Here is a 21,830-nt window from a genome sequence, read left to right as displayed (position 1 = left end):
GGACCCCTGGATGGTTAAGTCCAATCAAAGGCAACTATGGGGTTGCGGCGCTCATCTCGCTTCAGGCTGAGGGAACCGGCATTTGTCCACAGACAGCTTTCTGGGTCATGTGGCCAACAGGACTAAATAATAATAATAATAATAATAATAATAATAATAATATATTTCTACCCTGCCCATCTGACTAAACCGCTTCTGGTGCAACAGAACGCCATGGCGGAAGCCAGAACGCATGGAAACGCTATTTACTTTCCCACCACAGTGGTACCTATTTATCTAGTTGCACTGGTATGCTTGTGAACTGTTAGGTTGGCAGGAGCTGGGACAGAGCAACAGGAGCTCACCCCATCGCGGGGATTCAAACCGCTGACCTTCCAATCGGCATGCCCAAGAGGCTCAGTGGTTTAGACCACAGTGCTACCCACGTCCCTAATATCACTATATCACTGATATAGCATATTTGTATCACTGCATGTTCTTATTAACTAAACAGCACTCCCCCACTCCAGAAAATATTCTCATTAATGATTCCTGTGACTTCAAATGGATGACTTGCAGTTTCTGTGGATGGACTGTGACATTGTAGGTGTGTGTGTATGTTAAATATTAAAAAGGCTCTCACTAGCCCCAGATCTGCTCAGATTCCAAGGCTCAAAGTGCTTTCCAAAGGGGCTGGGATCAAGACTCACGGTGGCAAGTATGATACAGTGGTACCTCGGGTTACATACGCTTCAGGTTACATACGCTTCAGGTTACAGACTCCGCTATCCCAGAAATAGTACTTCGGGTTAAGAACTTTGCTTCAGGATAAGAACAGAAATCGTGCTCCGGCGGTGCGGCGGCAGGAGGCCCCATTAGCTAAAGTGGTGCTTCAGGTTAAGAACAGTTTCAGGTTAAGTACGGACCTCTGGAACGAATTAAATACTTAACCCGAGGTACCACGGTAAATGAAATGAGCAGTGCAAATTCTTGAAGGCCAAGCAAGAGATGGCGATGTTCAATGCTACCCTCTTTTGAAGAAAGCTGGGGGTGTCAATAAAGCTCTCCCCCCACCCTCTCTATCCTAACAGTCATCATTCCCAGCCTTCTGAGGAGCAACTCTGCAACTTTGCAACGCAGGACTGACGAGAGCCGGTTGCTAAGGTTCCTTGAGCACTGCCCCTTGGCAGTCTTCCTGGTTTCCTCCCCCAAATAAACTTTGCTCGCACAGCTGAGGGTGGCAGGAACTTTCTGCGAGAGAGAAACTCCTCTGGAACGAGAGAGAGAAGCTCATTGTTTCCTGGGGAGTCCAGATTGTGAGGTACCTCTTCATTGGTGGACGTGGCCACTTGGGATGGATGTGGGGACAGGGGATCCTCATGGGCTGAATTTCCTAGGTGGGCAGTGGGTGAGGAAGAATAGCCTGTGCTTCCTGTTATTTGTGTACTGATGTGGCCAGAATTTTAAAACAGCTGATTTTAGAGAAGTGGAGTACTCATTCTCTGAGTAGGAAAACAAAAGATTTGCAGGGAAATGTTGTTTGGCTTGAAAAGGGAGTGCCAGGCAGATACTAAATGCTGTGGAAGGAATTATGTTCCCCAAGGTCCAGGATCATAGCTGTCAACTTTTCCCTTTTCTTGCGAGGAATCCTATTTGGAATAAGGGAATTTCCCTTTAAAAAAGGGGAAAGTTGACAGCTATGTCCAGGATGCCAGGTGAGGATGCCAGGCTGCATATGAACCGTAAATTTTAAAGTACATGACTTCCCCCAAGAATCTTGGGAGCTGTAGTTTCTTGGGGCCTTGGGGGAATTGTAGCTCTGTTTGGGGCGAGCTACGGTTCCCAGGATTCTTTGGAGGGGCAAGTAATGTGCTTGAAACGTATGGCTTGTACGCAGTATGAGTCTAACATTAGGTGGTGGCGTGTCTGGCTTTTTAGAGGCCTGTCCTCTACTTGCAAAGGTCTTTTGTTAGAAGGACTGTGGTCCAAGGCTGGTTTAAAGGTAGAGAACCCTTAGGAGGGAGATCAGCCAGGGTAGACCAGCTCGATGTCTTCCATCAATAGTTAGCCCCACCAGGACAACAGACTCATCACTCAGACACATGGGGGCATCTATCTGGTCACAAGTCTTCCCCACTATGGCATGATGTACAGTGGTACCTCAGGTTACAGACGCTTCAGGTTACAGATGCTTCAGGTTACAGACTCCACTAACGCAGAAATAGTGCTTCAGGTTAAGAACTTTGTTTCAGGATGAGAACAGAAATCGCATGGCGGCAGTGGGAGGCCCCATTAACTAAAGTGGTACCTCAGGTTAAGAACAGTTTTGGGTTAAGAACGGACCTCCAGGACGAATTAAGTTCTTAACCTGAGGTACCACTGTATTATTAAATTATAGCATTTACTTGAGGATGTATGAAGGGCCTGCTGGATCAGGCCAATGGCTCATCTAGTCCAGCATCCTGTTCTCACAGTGGCCAAACAGACGCCTGTGGGAAACCTGTAAACAGCGCCTGAGTACAAGAGCACTCTTCCCTCCTGTGGCTTCCAGCAACTGGCATTCAGAAGCATTGCTGCCTCTGACCATGGAGGCAGAACAGAGCCACTTTGACCAGTAGCCGTCAATAGCCTTGTCCTCCATGCATTTGTTTAATCCTCTTTTAAGGTAAAGGTAAAGGTACCCCCCACTTAGGGACGCGGGTGGCGCTGTGGGTTAAAGCCTCAGCGCCTAGGGCTTGCCGATCGAAAGGTCGGCAGTTCGAATCCCCGCAGCGGGGTGCGCTCCCGTTGTTCGGTCCCAGCGCCTGCCAACCTAGCAGTTCGAAAGCACTCCCGGGTGCAAGTAGATAAATAGGGACCGCTTACTAGCGGGAAGGTAAACGGCGTTTCCGTGTGCGGCTCTGGCTCGCCAGAGCAGCGATGTCACGCTGGCCACGTGACCCGGAAGTGTCTTCGGACAGCGCTGGCCCCCGGCCTCTTGAGTGAGATGGGCACACAACCCTAGAGTCTGTCAAGACTGGCCCGTATGGGCAGGGGTACCTTTACCTTTAAAGGTACCCCTGACCGTTAGGTCCTTTGCGGATGACTCTGGGGTTGCGGCACTCATCTCGCTTTACTGGCCGAGGGAGCCGGCGTACAGCTTCCAGGTCATGTGGCCAGCATGACTAAGCCGGTTCTGGCGAACCAGAGCAGCGCACGGAAACGCCGTTGACCTTTCCGCTGGAGTGATACCTACCTCGGGTTACAGACGCTTCAGTGATACCTCGGGTTACAGACACTTCAGGTTACAGAGTCCACTAACCCAGAAATAGTACCTTGGGTTAAGAACTCTGCTTCAGGATGAGAATAGAAATCACGTGGGAGTGGCGCAGTGGCAGTGGGAGGCCCCATTAGCTAAAGTGGTACCTCAGGTTAAGAACAGTTTCAGGTTAAGAACGGACCTCAGGAACAAATTAAGTTCTTAACCTGAAGTACCACTGTATTTATCTACTTGCACTTGATGTGCTTTCAAACTGCTAGGTGAGCAGGAGCAGGGAGCGAAAAACGGGAGCTCACCCCGTCGTGGGGATTCGAACCGGCGACCTTCTGATCGGCAAGCCTTAGGCTCTGTGGTTTAGACCACAGTGCCACCAGCATCCTCTTTTAAAGCTGTCCAAATTGGTGGCCCCTTCCAAATTTGCATCAGATGGTGTGCTTGCAGAGCGCCGGAACACGAGAAGCTGTCCTGTGCAGATCCTGACCATTGGTCCAGATAGCTCAGTATTGTCTGCACGGACTGGCAGTGGTTCTCCAAGGTTTCAGGAAGGGGGTCTCTCCTGGAGATGCTCAGGATTGAACCTGGGAACTTTCCCATCATGGTCTTTCATCTTCGTTGACAATGGAAGGCTGGTGGGCAAAAGCTGTTCATTGCAGCAGCTGAGAAGCTTTTGCAGCAAAGTGCTTGGAGGAGGTGCAGGATATGAGAACCTTATGGCAACCTGGGAGCCTTTTATAACATTTAGCGTTAGACAAATTGGCAATTTAATACCTCTGGAGTCCCAGAAGTCTTTTGGGAAAGATTTATTGCCACCGCTACTTTCATCGCTATCTAAGGACACATGATCTATGCCATATATTTAAGCACTATTAGGCTACTTTAACAGTCACAGAGAATCCTGGGAACTGTAGTTTGTCAGCACCCGTAACAAGCTACAGTTCCCAGAATTCTTGGGTGGTGGTGGGGAACCATGACTGTTAAAGACTGCTTTAAATGTATTGCATAGATGTGACCTTGGTTACTTTCCTGCCTTTAGTAATCTAGATCTTTTGAATTTGCAAATAACAGGCATTGTTTGGTTGTTTTAATTAATTTAAATTCAGTTTTTAAAATAAATAAATCAGTATTGGGAAGGAGTGCATTGGAATTCTGGCTAGGACAATCAGAAGGTGTCTTATACTGAACCAGGCCATTGACTTCCCAGGATTTCTTCTTGGGTTGTTGGTTGCACAGGCTGACACAGCTGTGACTCTCTCAGTGTGTAAAGACCAGACCTTGATAAGAGCTTGCAGATCTGTTCACAGTTCTTAGCCCGGCTGTTATGGTTTTGCTCTGCCTCCACAGCTGCAGGCAGTAACACTTCTGAATATCAGTTGTCAGAAGCCACAGAAGGACAGAGGGCTCTTGTGCTCAGGTCTTGCTTGCAGGCTTCCCAAGAAGCATCTGGGTGGCCACTGTGAGAACAGAATGCTGGACTAGGTGGGCACTGGCCTGATCCAGGAGGGATCTTCCTTTGATCTTATGTTTGAAGGCCAGAGCAGTTTCAACAAGGAGTCCAATTCACCAATGGTGTGGTATGCTCTCCCTTGGTGGAGATCGTCACGCAGTCAACTGTGCTTGGCAAACAACAACAACAACAATAATTTATTATTTACCGTATTTTTCGCTCTATAAGACACACTTTCCCCCCTCCAAAAATTAAGGGGAAATGTGTGTGCATCTTATGGAGCGAATGCAGGCTCCATGGTTTCAGCGAAAGCATCACAAAGCCTCCAAAGCGCAGTGGGAGCGCTCCTGCCGAGCTCCAGAGGCTTCGCATTGCTTTCGCTGAAGCCAGGAGAGCAAGAGGGGTCAGTGCGCACCGATCCCTCTTGCTCTCCTGGCTTCGCTTCGCTGGAGAGGCGCTGCGCAGCTTTCCCTCTCTGTGCAGTGCCCCTTCAGCAAAGCGGGAGGAGAAAGGGAAGGGGCTTCGTTTCTCCTGCCGCTTCACTGAAGGGGCGCTGCGCAGAGAGGGAGAGAATTTTCCCCCCTTGTTCTCCCCCTCTAAAACTAGGTGCGTCCTATGGTCGGGTGCATCCTATAGAGCGAAAAATACGGTATACTCTGCCCGTCTGGCTGGGTTTCCCCAGCTACTCTGGGCGGCTCCCAACAGACTATTAAAAACATGGTAAAATTAAAAACATGATAAAACATAAAGCATTAAAAACTTCCCTAAACAGGGCTGCCTTCAGATGTCTTCTAAAAGTCAGATAGTTGTTTATTTCCTTGACATCTGATGGGTGTTCCACAGGGCGGGTGCCACCACCAAGAAGGCCCTCTGGCTGGTTCCCTGTAACTTCGCTTCTCGCAGTGAGGAACCGCCAGAAGGCCCTTGGAGCTGGACCTCAGTGTCCGGGCTGAACAGTGGGGGTGGAGATGCTCCTTCAGATATACTGGGCCGAGGCCTTTTAGGGCTTTAAAGGTCAGCACCAACATTTTGAATTGTGCTCGGAAACGTACCGGGAGCCAATGCACTAGGTCTTTTATTTCCATCACCAAGCATTCCAGCTAACCTCCATCTCTCCACTTCTGTGTTTTAGGCAATCTCCATGACAGCAACAGGGGACCATTTTGGTGGCAGGGATGGAAAACCATTCCACGTTGTGACGCCTGTCCTGGAGAGCATCGCCCTTTCCGAAGCTGCGGGTACCAAAGTCTATATGAAGATGGAGAATGTCCAACCCGCGGGTTCCTTCAAAATCCGGGGCATTGGCTACTTTTGCCAACAGGTGAGTGGCTGCCAAGTACCCTGGAAGTTCCTTTGCGGAAGAACAGCTGCTTTGATTATGGGCAGCTCCCCAACACAAAACAGCTGATCTTTTAAAAAAATCAACCAACAAGGCAATGTGGTGTAGTGGTTAGAGTTTTTGGCTACAAGCTGGGAGACCAGGGTTCAAATTTTCACTCAGCCATATGGGTGAACAACTCAGCCTAACCTATCCTTCCCGGGTTGTTGTGATGATGATGATGATGATGATAATAATAATAATAATAATAATAATAATAATAATAATAATATTTATTTATTTATTTATACATACATACATACATACCCCGCCCATCTGGCTGGGCTTCCCCAGCCACTCTGGGCGGCTTCCAACAAAATATTAAAATACAATAATGCATCAAACATTAAAAGCTTCCCTAAACAGGATAAAATGGGAGTGTGTGTGCTGGCAGGTAGAGAACCACATGAACTCCTTGGAGGAAAGGTGGGATAAAAAGGTACTAAATAAGTGCAGAAATAAATAATAAACTACGTAAGAGAGTCACAAATATGGGGATCCAACCCTGTAATGGTCCAGGATAACAAACCCTGACCCATATCTGCTCAGGCAACACTGTTACAGGGCTTAGTGACACGCGGCACACTGTGCTCATTTGCAAACTTATCTTCCAACCTGATGTATATTATCACAGTAACACAATGTCCTATCTGCACAACACAAATAGAACATGCCAAAAGAAAAGAAAAGGACACATTTTTGGCTCAGAAATGGCAACATTCAGAAACCAGGGGAAGGAAGAAAAGGGGGGAAGGGGAAAAAAGAAACCAGAGGAAGGTCGTTTAAGTCACCCAGGAGGAGAAACTGGGCTCAGCCCTAGAATCATAGAAACTGTGGAGTTGTAAGGGACCCAAGGGTCATCTAGTCCAACCTTCTGCAGTGCAGGAATCGCTGCTGTCATTTCATCTAAATAGAGAGCTTCCTGTGCTTCTAATAATACTCTCCAAGTTTCCATATGGAATTCTCCTCCAGATCAATGAATTCTCACACCTTCCCCTCTCTCAGACTGAACTCCCTCTCCTGTTCATTTCAGGTTGCTAAAAAGGGCTGCCAACACCTGGTTTGTTCATCAGGTAAGTAAATATCCATGTGCTTTTTCGGTCCTTCTTTCAACTCCCTTTTTTTAATAATAATTTTTATTAATTTTTACATATTAATTATCATAATACAACAAAACTTCACATCTTATACAATCTTTTTGGACTTCCATCAGCCCCTCTGATGATCCACCATTCTTATCATTTCTTAAATTCATATTGCCTTTAATTATCTTAACTAACAATTCTCCTCTTTATCCATTGTTGCAATAATTCAAATAATTCACCTCACAAAACTTCTTGCAAACCTACAAACATAATCTGATCACCACAGTTACTTTTCAAATAGTCCATAAATTTACACCAGTCTTCTGTGAATCTCTGGTCCCGCCGGTTTCGAATTCTTCCTGTTAATTTATCTAATTCTGCATAGTCCACGGTCCTTCCTTCTTTTAACTTCCAATGTTTCTCTTGTAATTGTCAGGAAAGCCCAAAACAACGCACTGTGTGTGACTTAGTTACTCCTCTCAACCTTGATTCAGTTTGTACAGGGTATTCAGAGGGCCTGCCCTGCCATTAGGCAAAATGAGATGACTCCAAACTCAGGTGGCAGATGCAGATGTGGTGGTGGTGGTGGTGGTGGCAGCCCCCTGGCTATTTCTCCCAATTGCCCTGACCCATCTGCACTATACATTTAAGGCAGTATCACCTCACATTAAGCAGTCATGGCTTCCCCCAAAGAATCCTGGGAACTGTAGTTTGTTAAGTGTGCTGAGAGTTGTTAGGAGGCCCATATTCCCCACCCAGAGCTACAATTCCCAAAGTGGTTTAACAGCCAATCCCTCTTCCCAGAGAAGTCTGGGAATTGCAGCTCTGTGCGAGGGATAGGGGTCTCATATCAATTCTTTAAAAACTACAGTTCCCATAATTCTTTGAAGGAAGCCATCACTATTCAAAGAGATATCTTATAACAGAAATCACTAGGTTAAAGCTGGACCGAAAGTCCAGAGGTAGCATCATTATCAATTTACAATGGGGTGGAAGGTTCTCAGGCTATGAAGGACTTGTTCACAAATTTATTGACAGCTGCACGAATTATGATAGCTAGGAACTCGAAGGGGCAAGCAGAATATAAAACAGAAGAATGGTATAAAGAGGTGTGGGATATAGCTATTAATGATAAATTAACATGTGCCGTTAAGGTAAGATGGGGAATATGCAGGAGAAATGATTTTGAGGAGATATGGAAGGTGTTTGTAGAATTTGTACTGTTAAAATGGAAAGGGTCAAACCATCGCAAGAGGTGTTGACATTTTGGGAGGTTGGATAGTTACAATGGAACTGTCTCGGTGGCGGGGTGCCCATTTTTATTCTTATTTATTTATCATTATTACTTTGTCAAAAAAAGAGAAAAGAGGTATCTTAGTGTAAAATGGGGTCATATCCTCCCTTGGCATAATGAGGGGTGAGGAGTGGGCAGCAGTGCGTGTGCCACATGCCCCCTAAGCTAGTCTGGGGTCCTCAGGTACAACATAGGCCGCTCTCCTGTGGCCAATATTGAAGGTGCCCTGTGTTGCACCAAAACTGTACTTCAACTCTGGTGGAAATGTTTTCCTCTTCCCTGCTGCCACTCATTCCTTGCAGGTGGCAACGCTGGACTTGCTGCAGCGTATGCTGCTCAAAAACTTGGCATACCTGCCACCATCATCGTCCATGGAAGTACTCCACTGTCGACGGTGAATAAACTAAAGAAGTTTGGTGCAGAGGTGGAGATCTTTGGGAAGGTGAGTGGAGGAACGTGTGCCGAATGCTTCTGAATCACGGGTAAGGCTGGAGCAGACCTGGTGCCACCGCCGGGCACACTTGGGCGGTTGCCAGTGCCCAAGCACACTGGGAAGGCCCATCCCTGATGCCTAACCTGGGTGGCAGGGGGGCCCAGTGAATGAAGAAGCCCTCCAGGACAATTGCCATGGGTCCCCTCATCCCCAGAGCTGGTGCTGAATTGGATAATAATAATAATAATAATAATAATAATAATAATAATAATAATAATTCTTATTTATACCCCGCCCTCCCCAGCCAAGGCTAACAAGGGTGGCTAACAAGCAATAATAAAAACAAGTTGAATGAATACAATTTAAAAACAACATTAAAATACAACATTAAAATATTGAAATATTAAAATGTAGCCTCATCGCAGGAGGAGAAAGGAAAAGAAAAAAGAAAGAGGGGGAGGCAATCAAATTGACTCCAAGCCAAAGGCCAGGCAGAACAACTCTGTCTAACAGGCTCTGTGGAAAGAAATCAGATCTTGCAGGACCTGGTCTCAGGCCAGAGCCAGAGTTGAAAAGGCCCTGGCTCTGGTTGAAGCTAATCTAACTTCCTTAGGGCACAGAACCACTAGGGTGTTGCTATTTATGGACCTTGAGGCTCTCCATGGGGCATACAGGGAGAGGCGGTCCCGTAGGTACGAGGGTCCTAGGCCGTGAAGGGCTTTAAATGTCAAAACCAGCACCTTAAATCTGACCCTGTACTCCACCGGGAGCCAGTGCAGTTGGAAAAGCACTGGGTGAATATGCTCCCATGGCAGAGACCCCGTGAGGAGCCTTGCTGCAGCATTCTGCACCCGCTGGAGTTTCTGGGACAGCTTCAAGGTCAGCCCTGCGTAGAGCGAATTACAGTAGTCAATCCTGGAGGTGACTGTCGCATGGATCACTGTGGCCAGGTCAAGGTCTCCTCTCATTTCAGTGGAGGTCTTCCTGTTTCTTGTTCCGGCAGGTGTGGGACGATACTGAAGAAAGAGCCAAGAAACTTGCTGAAGCTGACGGCTGGGTCAAGATCCACCCTTTTGACCACCCATTGGTGTGGTAAGGTCCTTGGGAAGTAAATTTTGGGAGAAAATCCCCTTTGGGGGCCCAATACAGAGGCTCACGCCAGATTCCTAATTAGTCAGACTTTATTCAGTACAGTGGTCCCTTGGTTCTAAACTTAATCTGTTCCGGAAGTCCGTTCCAAAACCAAAGCTTTCCAAAAACCAAGTGTGCTTTCCCGTAGAAAGTAATGCAAAATGGATTAATCCGTTCCAGACTTTTAAAAACAACCCCTAAAACAGCAATTTAACATGAAGTTTACTATCTAACGAGACCATTGATCCATAAAATGAAAGCAATAAACAATGTACTGCAGTCACACAATCAATCAATCAATCAATCAATCAATCAATCAGTAGCTCAACTGGGTTCCACACACTCACAAAAACAAAACAAAAAGAGCCACAAAAACAAAAATGCAAAATAAATAGCAAAAACAGACCTCAGTGTAACACTCAAAATGGAAGTGTGGCACTCAAAACAGAAATGTGGCACTCAAAATGGAAGTGTGGCACTCAAATCAGAAGCATATCACTCAAAAAGGAGCATGTTTGGCTTCCGAAAACGGTTCGCAAACCAGAACACATACTTCCGGGTTCCAGTGTTTGGGTTCCAAGGTGTTTGAGAACCAAGGAACCACTGTAACACATTTCTGGACAGAGTCCAAAGGAGTCTGTGAGAGCAGTCCCATTAGCACACACTCTACTTAGGAATAAATACATCATATTGGCTGTTTATTCTCTAGCCAATCCCCTTCTGCCACCCTGGCACCTCATAATCCATGGGTAGGAAAACTAAGGCCCAGGGGCAGGATCCAGCCCAATCACCTTCTAAATCCGGCCTGCGGACGGTCCGGGAATCAGCGTGTTTTTACATGAGTAGAATGTGTCCTTTTATTTAAAATGCCTCTCTGGGTTATTTGTGGGGCATAGGAATTCATTCATATTTTTTATCAAAATATAGTCCAGCCCCACAAGGTCTGAGGGACAGTGGACTGGCCCACTGCTGAAAAAGTTTGCTGACCCCTGTCATAATCTCTTCATCCAACCATAGTCCTTAAAAACAGTTGTGCAACCCAAGTTTTTTGCTTTGCGTGAAGAGCCCTCCTTGTCCCTTATTTGGAATTGATTTGCACTTTGTCAGATAGGTTCCTCCTAAACTGGTTCTTACCCGTTTTGTATTTAGGACGCACTCTTGTGTACCTGAAACTGACCTCACCGATAATGTGTTTTGCAGAATTTCCACCTTAGAATCCATAAGGGGTTGTTGTGTACTGGGCTCTCTGTCAAGTAGATGGGGCTCTCCACACCCATCTAACTCAAGAGTCCTTGTTGGGGACATAGAGTTGTGCCCTTTCCACCTACTGCTGGGGCCCAGTTGGTCCAATTTCTATTGGTTCCAAAACAAATGAGGAACAAACGGGTAGAAAGGGTCGTACTTTATGTCCTTGCTGTTTGAGCTCATTCATTCTTTATTTCCCCTAAATGCTATATTTTGTTGTGATCAGCACCTTGGAGATGGACCTAGGGATGAGTTTCAGGACCATGGATAGCGATCCTTAAGCTGAGGTGCAAGATACAAGTTGTCTCAGCACTGTCCTGGAACACCAGGAAGATTTTTATAACCTGCCTCGGGTGGTAGATACTGGGGGACAGGGAGCAGTGACAAGGTGTCAGAGGATGGAACTGTGTGTGCCATGTGGATTCCACTGCACTCCCTTAAATATATTTCTGTCCTCAGAGATGCGGCAAGTCCCCCATGAAGCCTTTAGGACTTTTTAGTTTGAAGGAAAGGCAAGTAAGATGCAACATGTTAGAAGATAGGAAGTGGATAGAGAATTTTTCTGCCTGTCTCATAACACTAGAACTCCTGGACATCCAATTAAACTGGATGTTGGAAAATTCAGGACAGTACTTCTTTATGTAGAGCATAGTTAAGCTATGGAGCTGGCTCACACAGAAGCAGTGATGGCCACCAACTTGGATGGCTTTAAAAGAGGATTGGACCAGTTAATGGAGAAGGCTATCAATGGGTGTTAGTGATGGTGGTATGCTTTGTCTCTACTGTCAGAGAAAGTAATGCTTCTGAATATCAGTTGCTTGAAACCACAGGAGAGGAGAGTATTCTTGTGCTCAAACCTGTCTTGTGCGATAATAATAATAATAAATAATAATAATAATAATAATAATAATAATAATAATAATAATAATAAGGCCGGGCTCAGAGCGGCTTACAAGCAATAATAAAAACAAGTTGAATGATTACAACTTAAAAACAAAATTAAAATACAACATTAAAATATTGAGACATTAAAATATTAAAATGTAGCCTCATCGCAGGAGGAGAAGGAAAGGAAAAAAGAAAGGGAGGGAATCAAATTGGCTCCAAGACAAAGGCCAGGCAGAACAACTCTGTCTTACAGGTCCTGCGGAAAGAAATCAGATCCTGCAGGGCCCTGGTCTCATGAGGCAGAGCGTTCCACCAGGCCAGAGTTGAAAAGGCCTTGGCTCTGGTTGAAGCTAATCTAACTTCCTTAGGGCCCGGGACCAGTAGGGTGTTGCTATTTATGGACCTTGAGGCTCTCTGTGGGGCATACAGGGAGAGGCGGTCCCGTAGGTACGAGGGACATCTAGTTGGCCACTCTGAGAACAGGATGCTGGGCAAGATGGGTCATTGGCCTCATCCAGTAGGCTCCTCTTATGTTCTTAGCTGTCCCGTCGCCAAGTAAGATTTAGCTACCAGTCTAGTCAGCTTCTGCCTGCACGGCGCCCTCTTTCCTTGCCTCCAGCAGCAAAATGTCTTGGGCCGTCCGTGGCTCAGAGCATCCTTCCCACAAATGCCAGTCTCTCAAATATGTCTCTTCTCCACACAGGAAGGGCCATAGCACTATTATCAAGGAGCTGAGGGACTCCCTGGATTCCAAGCCAGGAGCTATTGTGCTCGCCGTGGGCGGAGGTGGGCTGCTGTGTGGGGTGGTGTCTGGTCTGCAAGAGGTGGGCTGGCAGGATGTGCCCGTCATCGCCGTGGAGACAAGAGGTGCTGACAGCTACAACGCAGCCCTCAAAGCAGGACGGCTCGTCACTCTGCCTGACATAACCAGGTGAGTTGTGTGCACTGGAGATGGCAGCAACCCCAGCTTGAAGGAAAGAGCTTCGGTGCTGAGACGAAATGTTCTCCTTCTTTCTTCTCCCTTAAAAAAAAATGAGTTTGGACTCCTGAAAACTTCAGGGTTATCCTGAGCACGCTGGTGCTTCCTTCTTGTCCCCCGGGGTCCCTGTTTTGGGTTCACCTGTTAGCATTCCCCACCTGAGTTTGCCATTAAATGGACTTCCCCGTCTCACTTCATAGAATCGGAGTGTCACAGTCCAGTTCATGGGCGATCAAAGTCCTGGCTGGGGACATCGGGACCAGGGGCAAGAGGGCAGGGTGGGAGCAGGAATGGGAGTCCAGAAGCCAGGAGTCAGGAAGTCAAGGGTCCAAGGACCAAGAAGCAAGGAGTCAAGGAACCAAATGCAACAAGGCAGGGAACGTGTTGCTGTGGCAAAGAGCCGAAGGGAAAATGCTGGCCTTATATCCCTTCCCGGCTCTTGCCACCAGGTGCTGTGAGTTACCAATTGGCCTCACCTGTGCGGCCGCGCCTTGTCTCTTCAGAACAAACTTAGGAAGGCCCCAGTCCTGCAAAGTCCTATTGTTCACAGGGCCTGGCTCCTGTACGCACTCCTGCCAGATTAGTTGGAAGGGGCCCTGAGGCATCTAGTCTAGCCCCCTGCGGTGCAGGAATATGCAGCTGTCCTGTACAGGGATTGAACCTGCAACCTTGGCATTCTCAGCACCTTGCTCTAACCAACTGAGCTACCTAAGCTAATCTTCCTCCTCCTATTTTTCTAGCTGTGGTACAAAATGTAGGCTGGTTCCAATAAGCTGCCTTGCTGAAGCAAAGCAGGATCTGGGTCTCTTCAGTACCTCAGTGGAGACCTCCTGGAAACCCTTGTTATACTGTCTAGAGTTCCATCCTGGAAAAGGGTTGTTTGTTTGTTTCTAGCATCCATACCCAACTTTTCAGCCAAAAAGTCTCCCAGAATGTAGAATCACAGAGCTGTAAAGTTGGAAGGGACCACATGGGTCATCTAGTCCAACCCCCTGCAATGCAGGAATCTTTTGCCCAATGTGGGGCTCAAATCCATGATCCTGAGTTTAAGAGTCTTGTGCTCTACCAACTGAGCTGTATGACAATCAGTTAAAATGAGACAGCTCTCTCTGCCCACAAGCTTAAAATTAAAACAACAACAACCCATGTCACACAAGGGGAAATGGGCAGGGTGTGTGGAGAGGGGGCTGGAATCAAACTTGGGCAACAATTCTTGAGCAGTTGTTATAATGCATGCGTAGGCAAAGTAAGGCCCGGGGGACGGATCCGGCCCAATCGCCTTCTCAATATAGCCCATGGATGGTCGAGGAATCAGCGTGTTTTTACATGAGTAGAATGTGTCCTTTTATTTAAAGTGCACCTCTGGGTTATTTGTGGGGCCTGCCTGGTGTTTTTACATGAGTAGAAGGTGTGCTTTTATTTAAAATGCATCTCTGGGTTATTTGTGGGGCATAGGAATTCGTTCATTATTATTTTTTCAAAATATAATCTGGCCCACCACATGGTCTGAGGGACAGTGGACCGGCCCCCTGCTGAAAAAGTTTGCTGACCCCTGTTATAATGAGCAGCTGGTGCAGTTCAGAGGCAGGAGGTATCCAATGCAGCTGGTCTTTTAGTGAAGCTGATAGGATGAGCCCCACTTCCCACCTCTCCCACTGAGGCAGCCTGATGGAATGCCTGCCCTCAGCTGGCAGCTGAGGGGATCGGAGTCCCAGTGGAACTGGTCTATCACATCACAGTTGATGGTGGTGATGGCAATGATTTGTATACCACTCATACCTGTAGGTCTCAGGATGGTTACAACGTAAAATCACAATATAAAAACACAAAACACATAATCAAAACAGAAGCAAAAACAACCCAACAACCCCTCACTAACACATTTTTAAAGGACATTGGATGCCAATCAACCAAAGAGGAACATTTTTGCCTGGCAAGCACCTAAAGTTGTATAATAAAGGCGCCAGGCAGACCTCCCTGGGGGGAGCATTCCACAGACGGGGAGCCACTGCAGAAAAGGCCCTGTTCTCGTGTTGCCACCCTCTGGACCACTCATGGAGGTGGCACACGAGGACAGGCTTCAGAAGATGATCTCAGGGTCTGGGTAGTTTTTATTAAAGTTTCTTTGTGATACAATACGTACAAACAAATAAACAAAGGAAAGTACATATTGCATCTCCACTTTCATTCATAGAGTTTCTCTCCCCCACCCCAACTCATGACTCCTACCCTCCCGCCTTCCCTGGGCATGGGTGCAAACTTACCTTGCTCTTTACTGTCCATTCTGCAGTGTGGCCATGTGCCTGGGGGCCAAGACAGTGGCACAGAGGGCTCTGGATTGTGCCCGTGAGTGTTGCATCATCTCTCATGTGCTAGATGATGTGGAAGCGGTGAAAGCCATCGAGCAGTTCCTGGGTGAGTTTTCAAGGGTGTTGCAGACAGTGATCCCCCCCCCCTGTGGTTCTGATGAAAGTTGCCACCCCAGACAATTCATACTAACTTTATTTTATTTTTAAATCACTGACCACACTTGCACGCTCCACATTTAATGCAATGCTAACCCTGAAACACTGGAAGCATAGAGGTATGGTGAAGGCAGGCAACTGGTAGGCAGACATCTCCCTCTAGTGGCTTGTAGGAGCTCTTGTTTTATACCGCATCAGACAATCTGTCAGTAGAGATCATAGAGATAATTCATAGGTTCCCAAACCTTTTCGGGCCACTGTCCCTTTGCTTTCATAAACTCATCCCCAGTGCCCTCAACTTTTCCCTACAAAAAGGCATTATTCAGAATAGAATTAGTGGATAGAACAATAAATAAAACCAACTAACAGATCCTTCTGGGATTTGGGATCAGGGCAGCTGGTCAGGAGCTGCTTCTGCTATTTATCTGGTTTTTCAGATTAAAATTTTACAGTCACATATTCAACATACAACACAGAAACAAGATTCCAAGGAATCTCCTGGACTTCCTTCCTCCCCTTTGTGAGTCCTATTGTTAATCATTTCCTCCTGCATCTTTTATGATAATCCAAATCTTTTACCTCTCCATTGTGTCCAAAATTCACCATTAAACTACAAGTGTCATTCCAATCCTACTAATGATTTTAACAGTTTACGATGGTTTTTAAGATAAATTATAAATTTCCCCCATTCCTTATTAAAATTTCGGTCTTGCTGGTTTCTGATTCTTCTGGTCATTTTAGCCATTTTGGCATCACCCATTAACTTCATCTGCCATTCTTCTCTGGTAGGAACTTTATCTTCTTTCCATCTCTAGGCCAATAACATCCACGCAGCCGTGGTCACATACATAAATAGTCTTTTCTGCTCCCGTGGGATTTTGGCACCTAGTATTCCTTCGGTGGTGTTTTTTTTTTTAATAGAAAAGGTTATTTTAAACATTTTTTCCAACTCATTATACAGTCATACCTCAAGTTGAATGTGCTTCGGGTTGAGTGCGTTCGAGTTGCGCTCCGCGGCAACCCGGAAGTAACAGGGCACGTTACTTCTAGGTTTGGCCGCTCACGCATGTGCAGACACTCAAAATGACGTTACGCACATGTGCGGAAGCGGCGAAATGTGACGCGCTGTCTTGTGTTCCATTCGCGATGCGAACGGGGCTCTGGAACGGATCCCGTTCACATCCCGAGGTACCACTGTATATCATTTCCAAAAATTCTTACATTTCCACCATATATGCTGAAAGGTGCCTTCTTTTTCCTTACTCTACCAGCATACATTTGACCTTGTTTTATACATTTTTTGCTGATTTTACTGGGAGTTAAATACCAACGATACATCATTTTCACTTGCTCCCTTATTTCTCACCCCTTTCCAGATGACGAGCGCATGTTGGTGGAGCCTGCCTGTGCTGCCACCCTGGCGTTCCTCTACTCAGGCTACCTCCAGCAGCTGCAGGAAGAGGGGCGGCTGAGCCGGCAACTGGACTCCATTGTCGTTATTGTCTGCGGTGGGAGTGCCATCCACACCAAGGAGCTCCGGGCCTTGAAGAACAAGCTGGGGATGGAGTGAAGGAGGGCAGGTCTTGACATGCTGGCAAATGAACATATCGCTGGCCAGGATATTTTTTTAGTGCACTTAGAGCAGGGGTAGGGAAGCTTTTCCAGCCTGAGGGCCACCTTTCCTTCTGGGTAGCCTCCCAGGGGCCGCGTGGCAGTGGTGGTGGCAGAGTCAAAATCGGGGAGAGCAGGGGATGCAAACTTTCCCTTTGCACAGGGAGCTATTTTCTACACACACACACACACACACACACACCCCCTCTATCCTACATCCAGGCAGGCAAAAGGCATTGTTGTTGTTTAGTTGTTTAGTCGTGTCCAACTTTTCGTGACCCCATGGACCAGAGCACGCCAAGCACTCCTGTCTTCCACTGCCTCCTACAGCTTGGTCAAACTCATGCTGGTAGCTTTGAGAACACTGTCCAACCAAATGCATTTTCCACCCATGCCAAGTATATTGGGTGGTATTCTTCCCTCTCCCAGAGCTACAATCCCTAGAGTTCCCTGTGAAGCAGGATTTGTTTGTAGAACCACACAAAGCAATAGAGGTCTTCTCACAATTCTTGGCATCCTTAACAAACTACACTTCCCATTATCCTTTAGGAGTGGGGAAGCCCTGACTGTTTAAAGCAGTATGGTCCTGCCTTTATATGTATAGTGCAGACAAGCCTCTTGGGCTTGCTGACAGGAAGGTTGGCGGTTTGAATCCCCGCGATGGGGTGAGCTCCCATTGCTCTGTCCCAGCTCCTGCCAACCTAGCAGTTCGAAAGCACGCCAGCACAAGTAGATAAATAGGTACCTCTGCGGCAGGAAGGTAAACGGCATTTCTGTGCGCTCTGGCACTCAGGTGATTGGGCCGGATCCGGCCCGTGGGCCTTAGTTTGCCTATCCATGCTCAAGAGGCTGGGAAGCAATTTGTTAGAGTTGCTGTTGTGGCTTCTTGCATCACAGACCCTGCATTGGGCTGGTGTGTGTGTGGACCAGCTCACCGCAGGGCTCCCTTCCATCTTGACAATTATTTCATAAGTATATGATTCCAGTGACTTACCTTGCAGGGTTGGCGTGAGGATGAAGAAGGTGACCAGATGTTGTAGAAACCATTGCTGCAAATAAAAACCAGCTACTTCTAATTTGTCCTGCATGTGACCTTTTTTTTTGGGGGGGGGGTGTAACAATTTCTTTTTGCACGGTTTGAACAAGGTATAGGTCCACTCTCCACATGCAGCAAAATGAAGCACTGGCATTCTGGATCCCTTCAGACTGCATGTGTTTGGCAAGATGGGGAGATTTATCTGTGCTCCCCCTTGCCAAAGCTCCCTGCAAATAATTGTTGTTGTTGTTAGAATTTATATACCGCCCTATACCTGGAGGTCTCAGAACAGTTCACAGAACAAAATCAAAATATGAAAGCACAAAATATATAATCAAAATAAAAAGAACAGCCCAATAACCCAAACTGCTACTACTACTATCCTTATCAGGGCCGGCTCAACTATTAGGCAAAGTGAGGCATTAGCCTCAGGCAGCATATCCTGGTGGGCAGGGGACTGCAGTGCTCTGTTCCTCCTCAACCCCTTGCCCATTCTCTTCCATTGTGTGTGCCTTGCACCCCCTAAGCTAGCCTGCTGCCCTCAGGCATAGAGGTGGATGATGATCTCCCATTGTCAGTGCTGGAGTCTGAGTCAGCTTCCAATCCAGTGAATTTCTGTATTGTGTGCCTCAGGCAGCAAAACATCTTAGGCCATCCCTTAGCACTAATTTCTCTACTGCAACACATTAGAGAGGGGGGGGGGATTTTCATCCAGGCAGCTGTGCTAGCTTTCTGCTTGAAAATGCCACGGTTACATGTTTGATCCTTGTATGGGGCAGCTACATAGTCCTGTGTTGCAAGGGGTTGGACTAGACGATGTGCAGGGTCCCTTCCAACTCTATAATTATGTGATTCTAATAATTCCCTGGCTATTCTAGCTTCCTAGGGACACGGGTGGCACTGTGGGTTAAACCACAGAGCCTAGGGCTTGCTGATCAGAAGGTGGGTAGTTCAAATCCCCGTGACGGGGTGAGCTCCCGTTGCTTGGTCCCTGCTCCTGCCATCCTAGCAGTTTGAAAACACGTCAAAGTGCAAGTAGATAAATAGGTACCGCTCCGGCGGGAAGGTAAGCAGCGTTTCCGTGCGCTGCTCTGGTTAGCCAGAAGCGGCTCAGTCATGCTGGCCACATGACCCGGAAGCTGTATGCCGGCTCCCTCGGCCAATAAAGCGAGATGAGCACCGCAACCCCAGAGTCGGCCACGACTGGACCCAATGGTCAGGGGTCAATTTACCTTTACCATTATGCTAGCTTCCTATTTCAAGGGATTCCCTTAAAGCTGCGGCATATTGGCAGAGAATCTGCCTTGCATGCAGAAATTCCCAAATTCAATCCGCAGCATCTCCTGTCTGAAAAACCTGGAGAGCTCCTGCCGGTCAGAGTAGACAATACTGAGCTAGATGAATCAGTGGCCTGGCTCTGTATAAGGCAGCTTCCAAAGGAAGCTTAGTATCGGAGCTTCTCTGCTTTGCATGCAGAAGTTCCCATTCCCGGCATCGCCAGGTAGAACTGAGACTCCCTGCCTGAAACTGACTCTGCCAGTCAGTGTAGACAGCACTGAGCCAGATGGACCAACTCTGGAAAAGCCATCTCCCTCTGTTTCTGTGTTGATTAATTCTTTCATGGGGGAATTCACCCCTAAAGTTAAAGGGAACCCTGACCATTAGGTCCAGTCGTGGCCAACTCTGGGGTTGCGGCGCTCATCTCGCTTTACTGGCCGAGGGAGCCGGCGTACATCTTCCAGGTCATGTGGCCAGCATGACTAAGCCGCTTCTGGCGAACCAGAGCAGCGCACGGAAATGCCATTTACCTTCCCGCCAGAGCGGTACTTATTTATCTACTTGCACTCTGACGTGCTTTCGAACTGCTAGGTTGGCAGCAGCAGGGACCGAGCAACGGGAGCTCACCCCATCGCGGGGATTCGAACCGCCGACCTTCTGATCGGCAAGTCCTAGGCTCTGTGGTTTAACCCACAGCGCCACCCGCGCCCCTTAATTCACCCCCACACCTGCACAATTTTGCTATAAGGTGCTTCTTATTAGGAAGAGCCTCTGAAGAGCCTCTCGGGTTGAAGCATCAGGGCTCCCCATTGTTCCAAGGAAAGCTCGGTCGGCTTCTCTTCCCCCGCCCCCCTTGCCTTCCGGATCTTTGCCTCCCCTGGATGAATCACAGCTTGCTCACTCTCACCTGTTTGCAAGCCCTCCATTGTGTAGGGGTGTGAAACTGATCTCCGCGCAGCAGCTGCGTCCTGTCGCATTCGGTGCAGAGCTCGTGGGGTGGCGGGCGGGTGTTGTTCCTCGTTGCGCCACGCTTGGCCAGGCAGATGTCATTTTCACACAGGCTAGCAGGGAAAAGCACACAAAGTGTGTGTGTGTGTGTTTGCGCGCAACAAGGGAGAAAGAACGTGCCGCATCCAGGGGTCAATCAGTCCATTTCGATTTCTCTCCGCTTCTTATTTCCCCAGCCTTAAATTCAGTTCTCCGCATTTGCACCTTAGCTCGCAAATTTATCTTTTTTATTTTTATTTTTTTTAAAAGGCCTCGTGGAGATACATCAAGCTTTTAGTGCAAATTTCTCCTGGTAGTTCCGTTTGTATGTGCAATGTTGCCAAATATGCACATAATTTTTTTTGCAAGGCAATTGCCCCCTAAAATAATGACAACAAGGATAACAGCCGCAACAGCAACAACTCACCCTTCACCCTAAGGTCCCAGTAATTACAACAATAATTACAAAATGATTAAAACACAGCTGCCAGTTTGTTCCCAGCCCCAGGCCTCAGCTACATTGGCAAAGAAAAAACACTTTATATGCATTGTATATGCATTATAACACTGTGACACCAGATGGCGCTGTGGAGTTCCGTTTTTGCCAACCTGATTTCTCATACAAAGTTTGCAACACGCTTCTTTGATGTGTCTAGATGCAGCCCTAGTTCAAGGTGCTCACATTGTTAGTGTTTAAAGCCCCAAACCACTCAGGTCCCTAATATCTGAAAGACCCCTTCCTTCCCTTACAGACCCTCTCAAGTGCTGAGTTCAGCATTTCTCAAAAGAAAATAGGGACGTCCCATTCCGTTATGATAATTTACTGTTTATACCCCACCCCTCTGACTGGGTTGCCCCAGCCGCTCTGGGCAGCTTCCAACATTCAGTGGTACCTTGGGTTACAAATGCTTTGGGTTACAAACTCCGCTAACCCAGAAGTAGTTGCTCTGGGTTGCAAACTTTGCCCCAGGATGAGAACGGAAATTGTGCGCCTGCAGCGGAAGGTCCCATTAGCAAAAATGCGCCTCAGGTTAAGAATGGTTTCAGGTTAAGAACAGACCTCCGGAATGAATTAAGTTCATAACCCAAGGTACCACTGTACATTAAAACATAAGAATACATTAAACATTTAAAAAACCCTGTCCCTATACAGGATTGCCTTCAGACGGCTTGGGGGTTGGATAACTCCATACCCTCCAACATTTCTCCAATGAAAATAGGGACATCCTAAGGAAAAGTGGGACATTCCGGGATCAAATCAGAAATCGGGACGGCTTCTGTAAACCAGGGATATCCCTGGAAAATAGGAACACTTGGAGGGTCTGTTAGGGTGAAGAG

At 47.2% G+C, this 21,830-nt stretch overlaps 1 protein-coding gene across 1 annotated transcript; it reads left to right on the top strand.

The window, feature by feature from the left end:
• The first annotated feature begins 1,122 nt into the window (after window positions 1–1,122).
• SDSL (serine dehydratase like) lies at window positions 1,123–17,327 on the top strand. Its single transcript, XM_083417489.1, has 8 exons — window positions 1,123–1,300; window positions 5,815–6,003; window positions 7,094–7,133; window positions 8,742–8,881; window positions 9,876–9,964; window positions 12,840–13,067; window positions 15,406–15,530; window positions 16,957–17,327. The coding sequence occupies exons 2-8, from the start codon at window positions 5,824–5,826 to the stop codon at window positions 17,148–17,150; spliced, it is 996 nt and encodes a 331-aa protein (XP_083273615.1). The 5' UTR covers window positions 1,123–1,300; window positions 5,815–5,823; the 3' UTR covers window positions 17,151–17,327.
• The last annotated feature ends 4,503 nt before the right edge of the window (window positions 17,328–21,830 follow it).

The sequence above is a fragment of the Podarcis tiliguerta genome, assembly GCF_965153285.1.
Source record: "Podarcis tiliguerta genome assembly, chromosome: 16".
Classification (NCBI taxonomy): Eukaryota; Metazoa; Chordata; class Lepidosauria; order Squamata; family Lacertidae; genus Podarcis; species Podarcis tiliguerta.
This window is presented reverse-complemented; position numbering and strand designations above follow the sequence as displayed.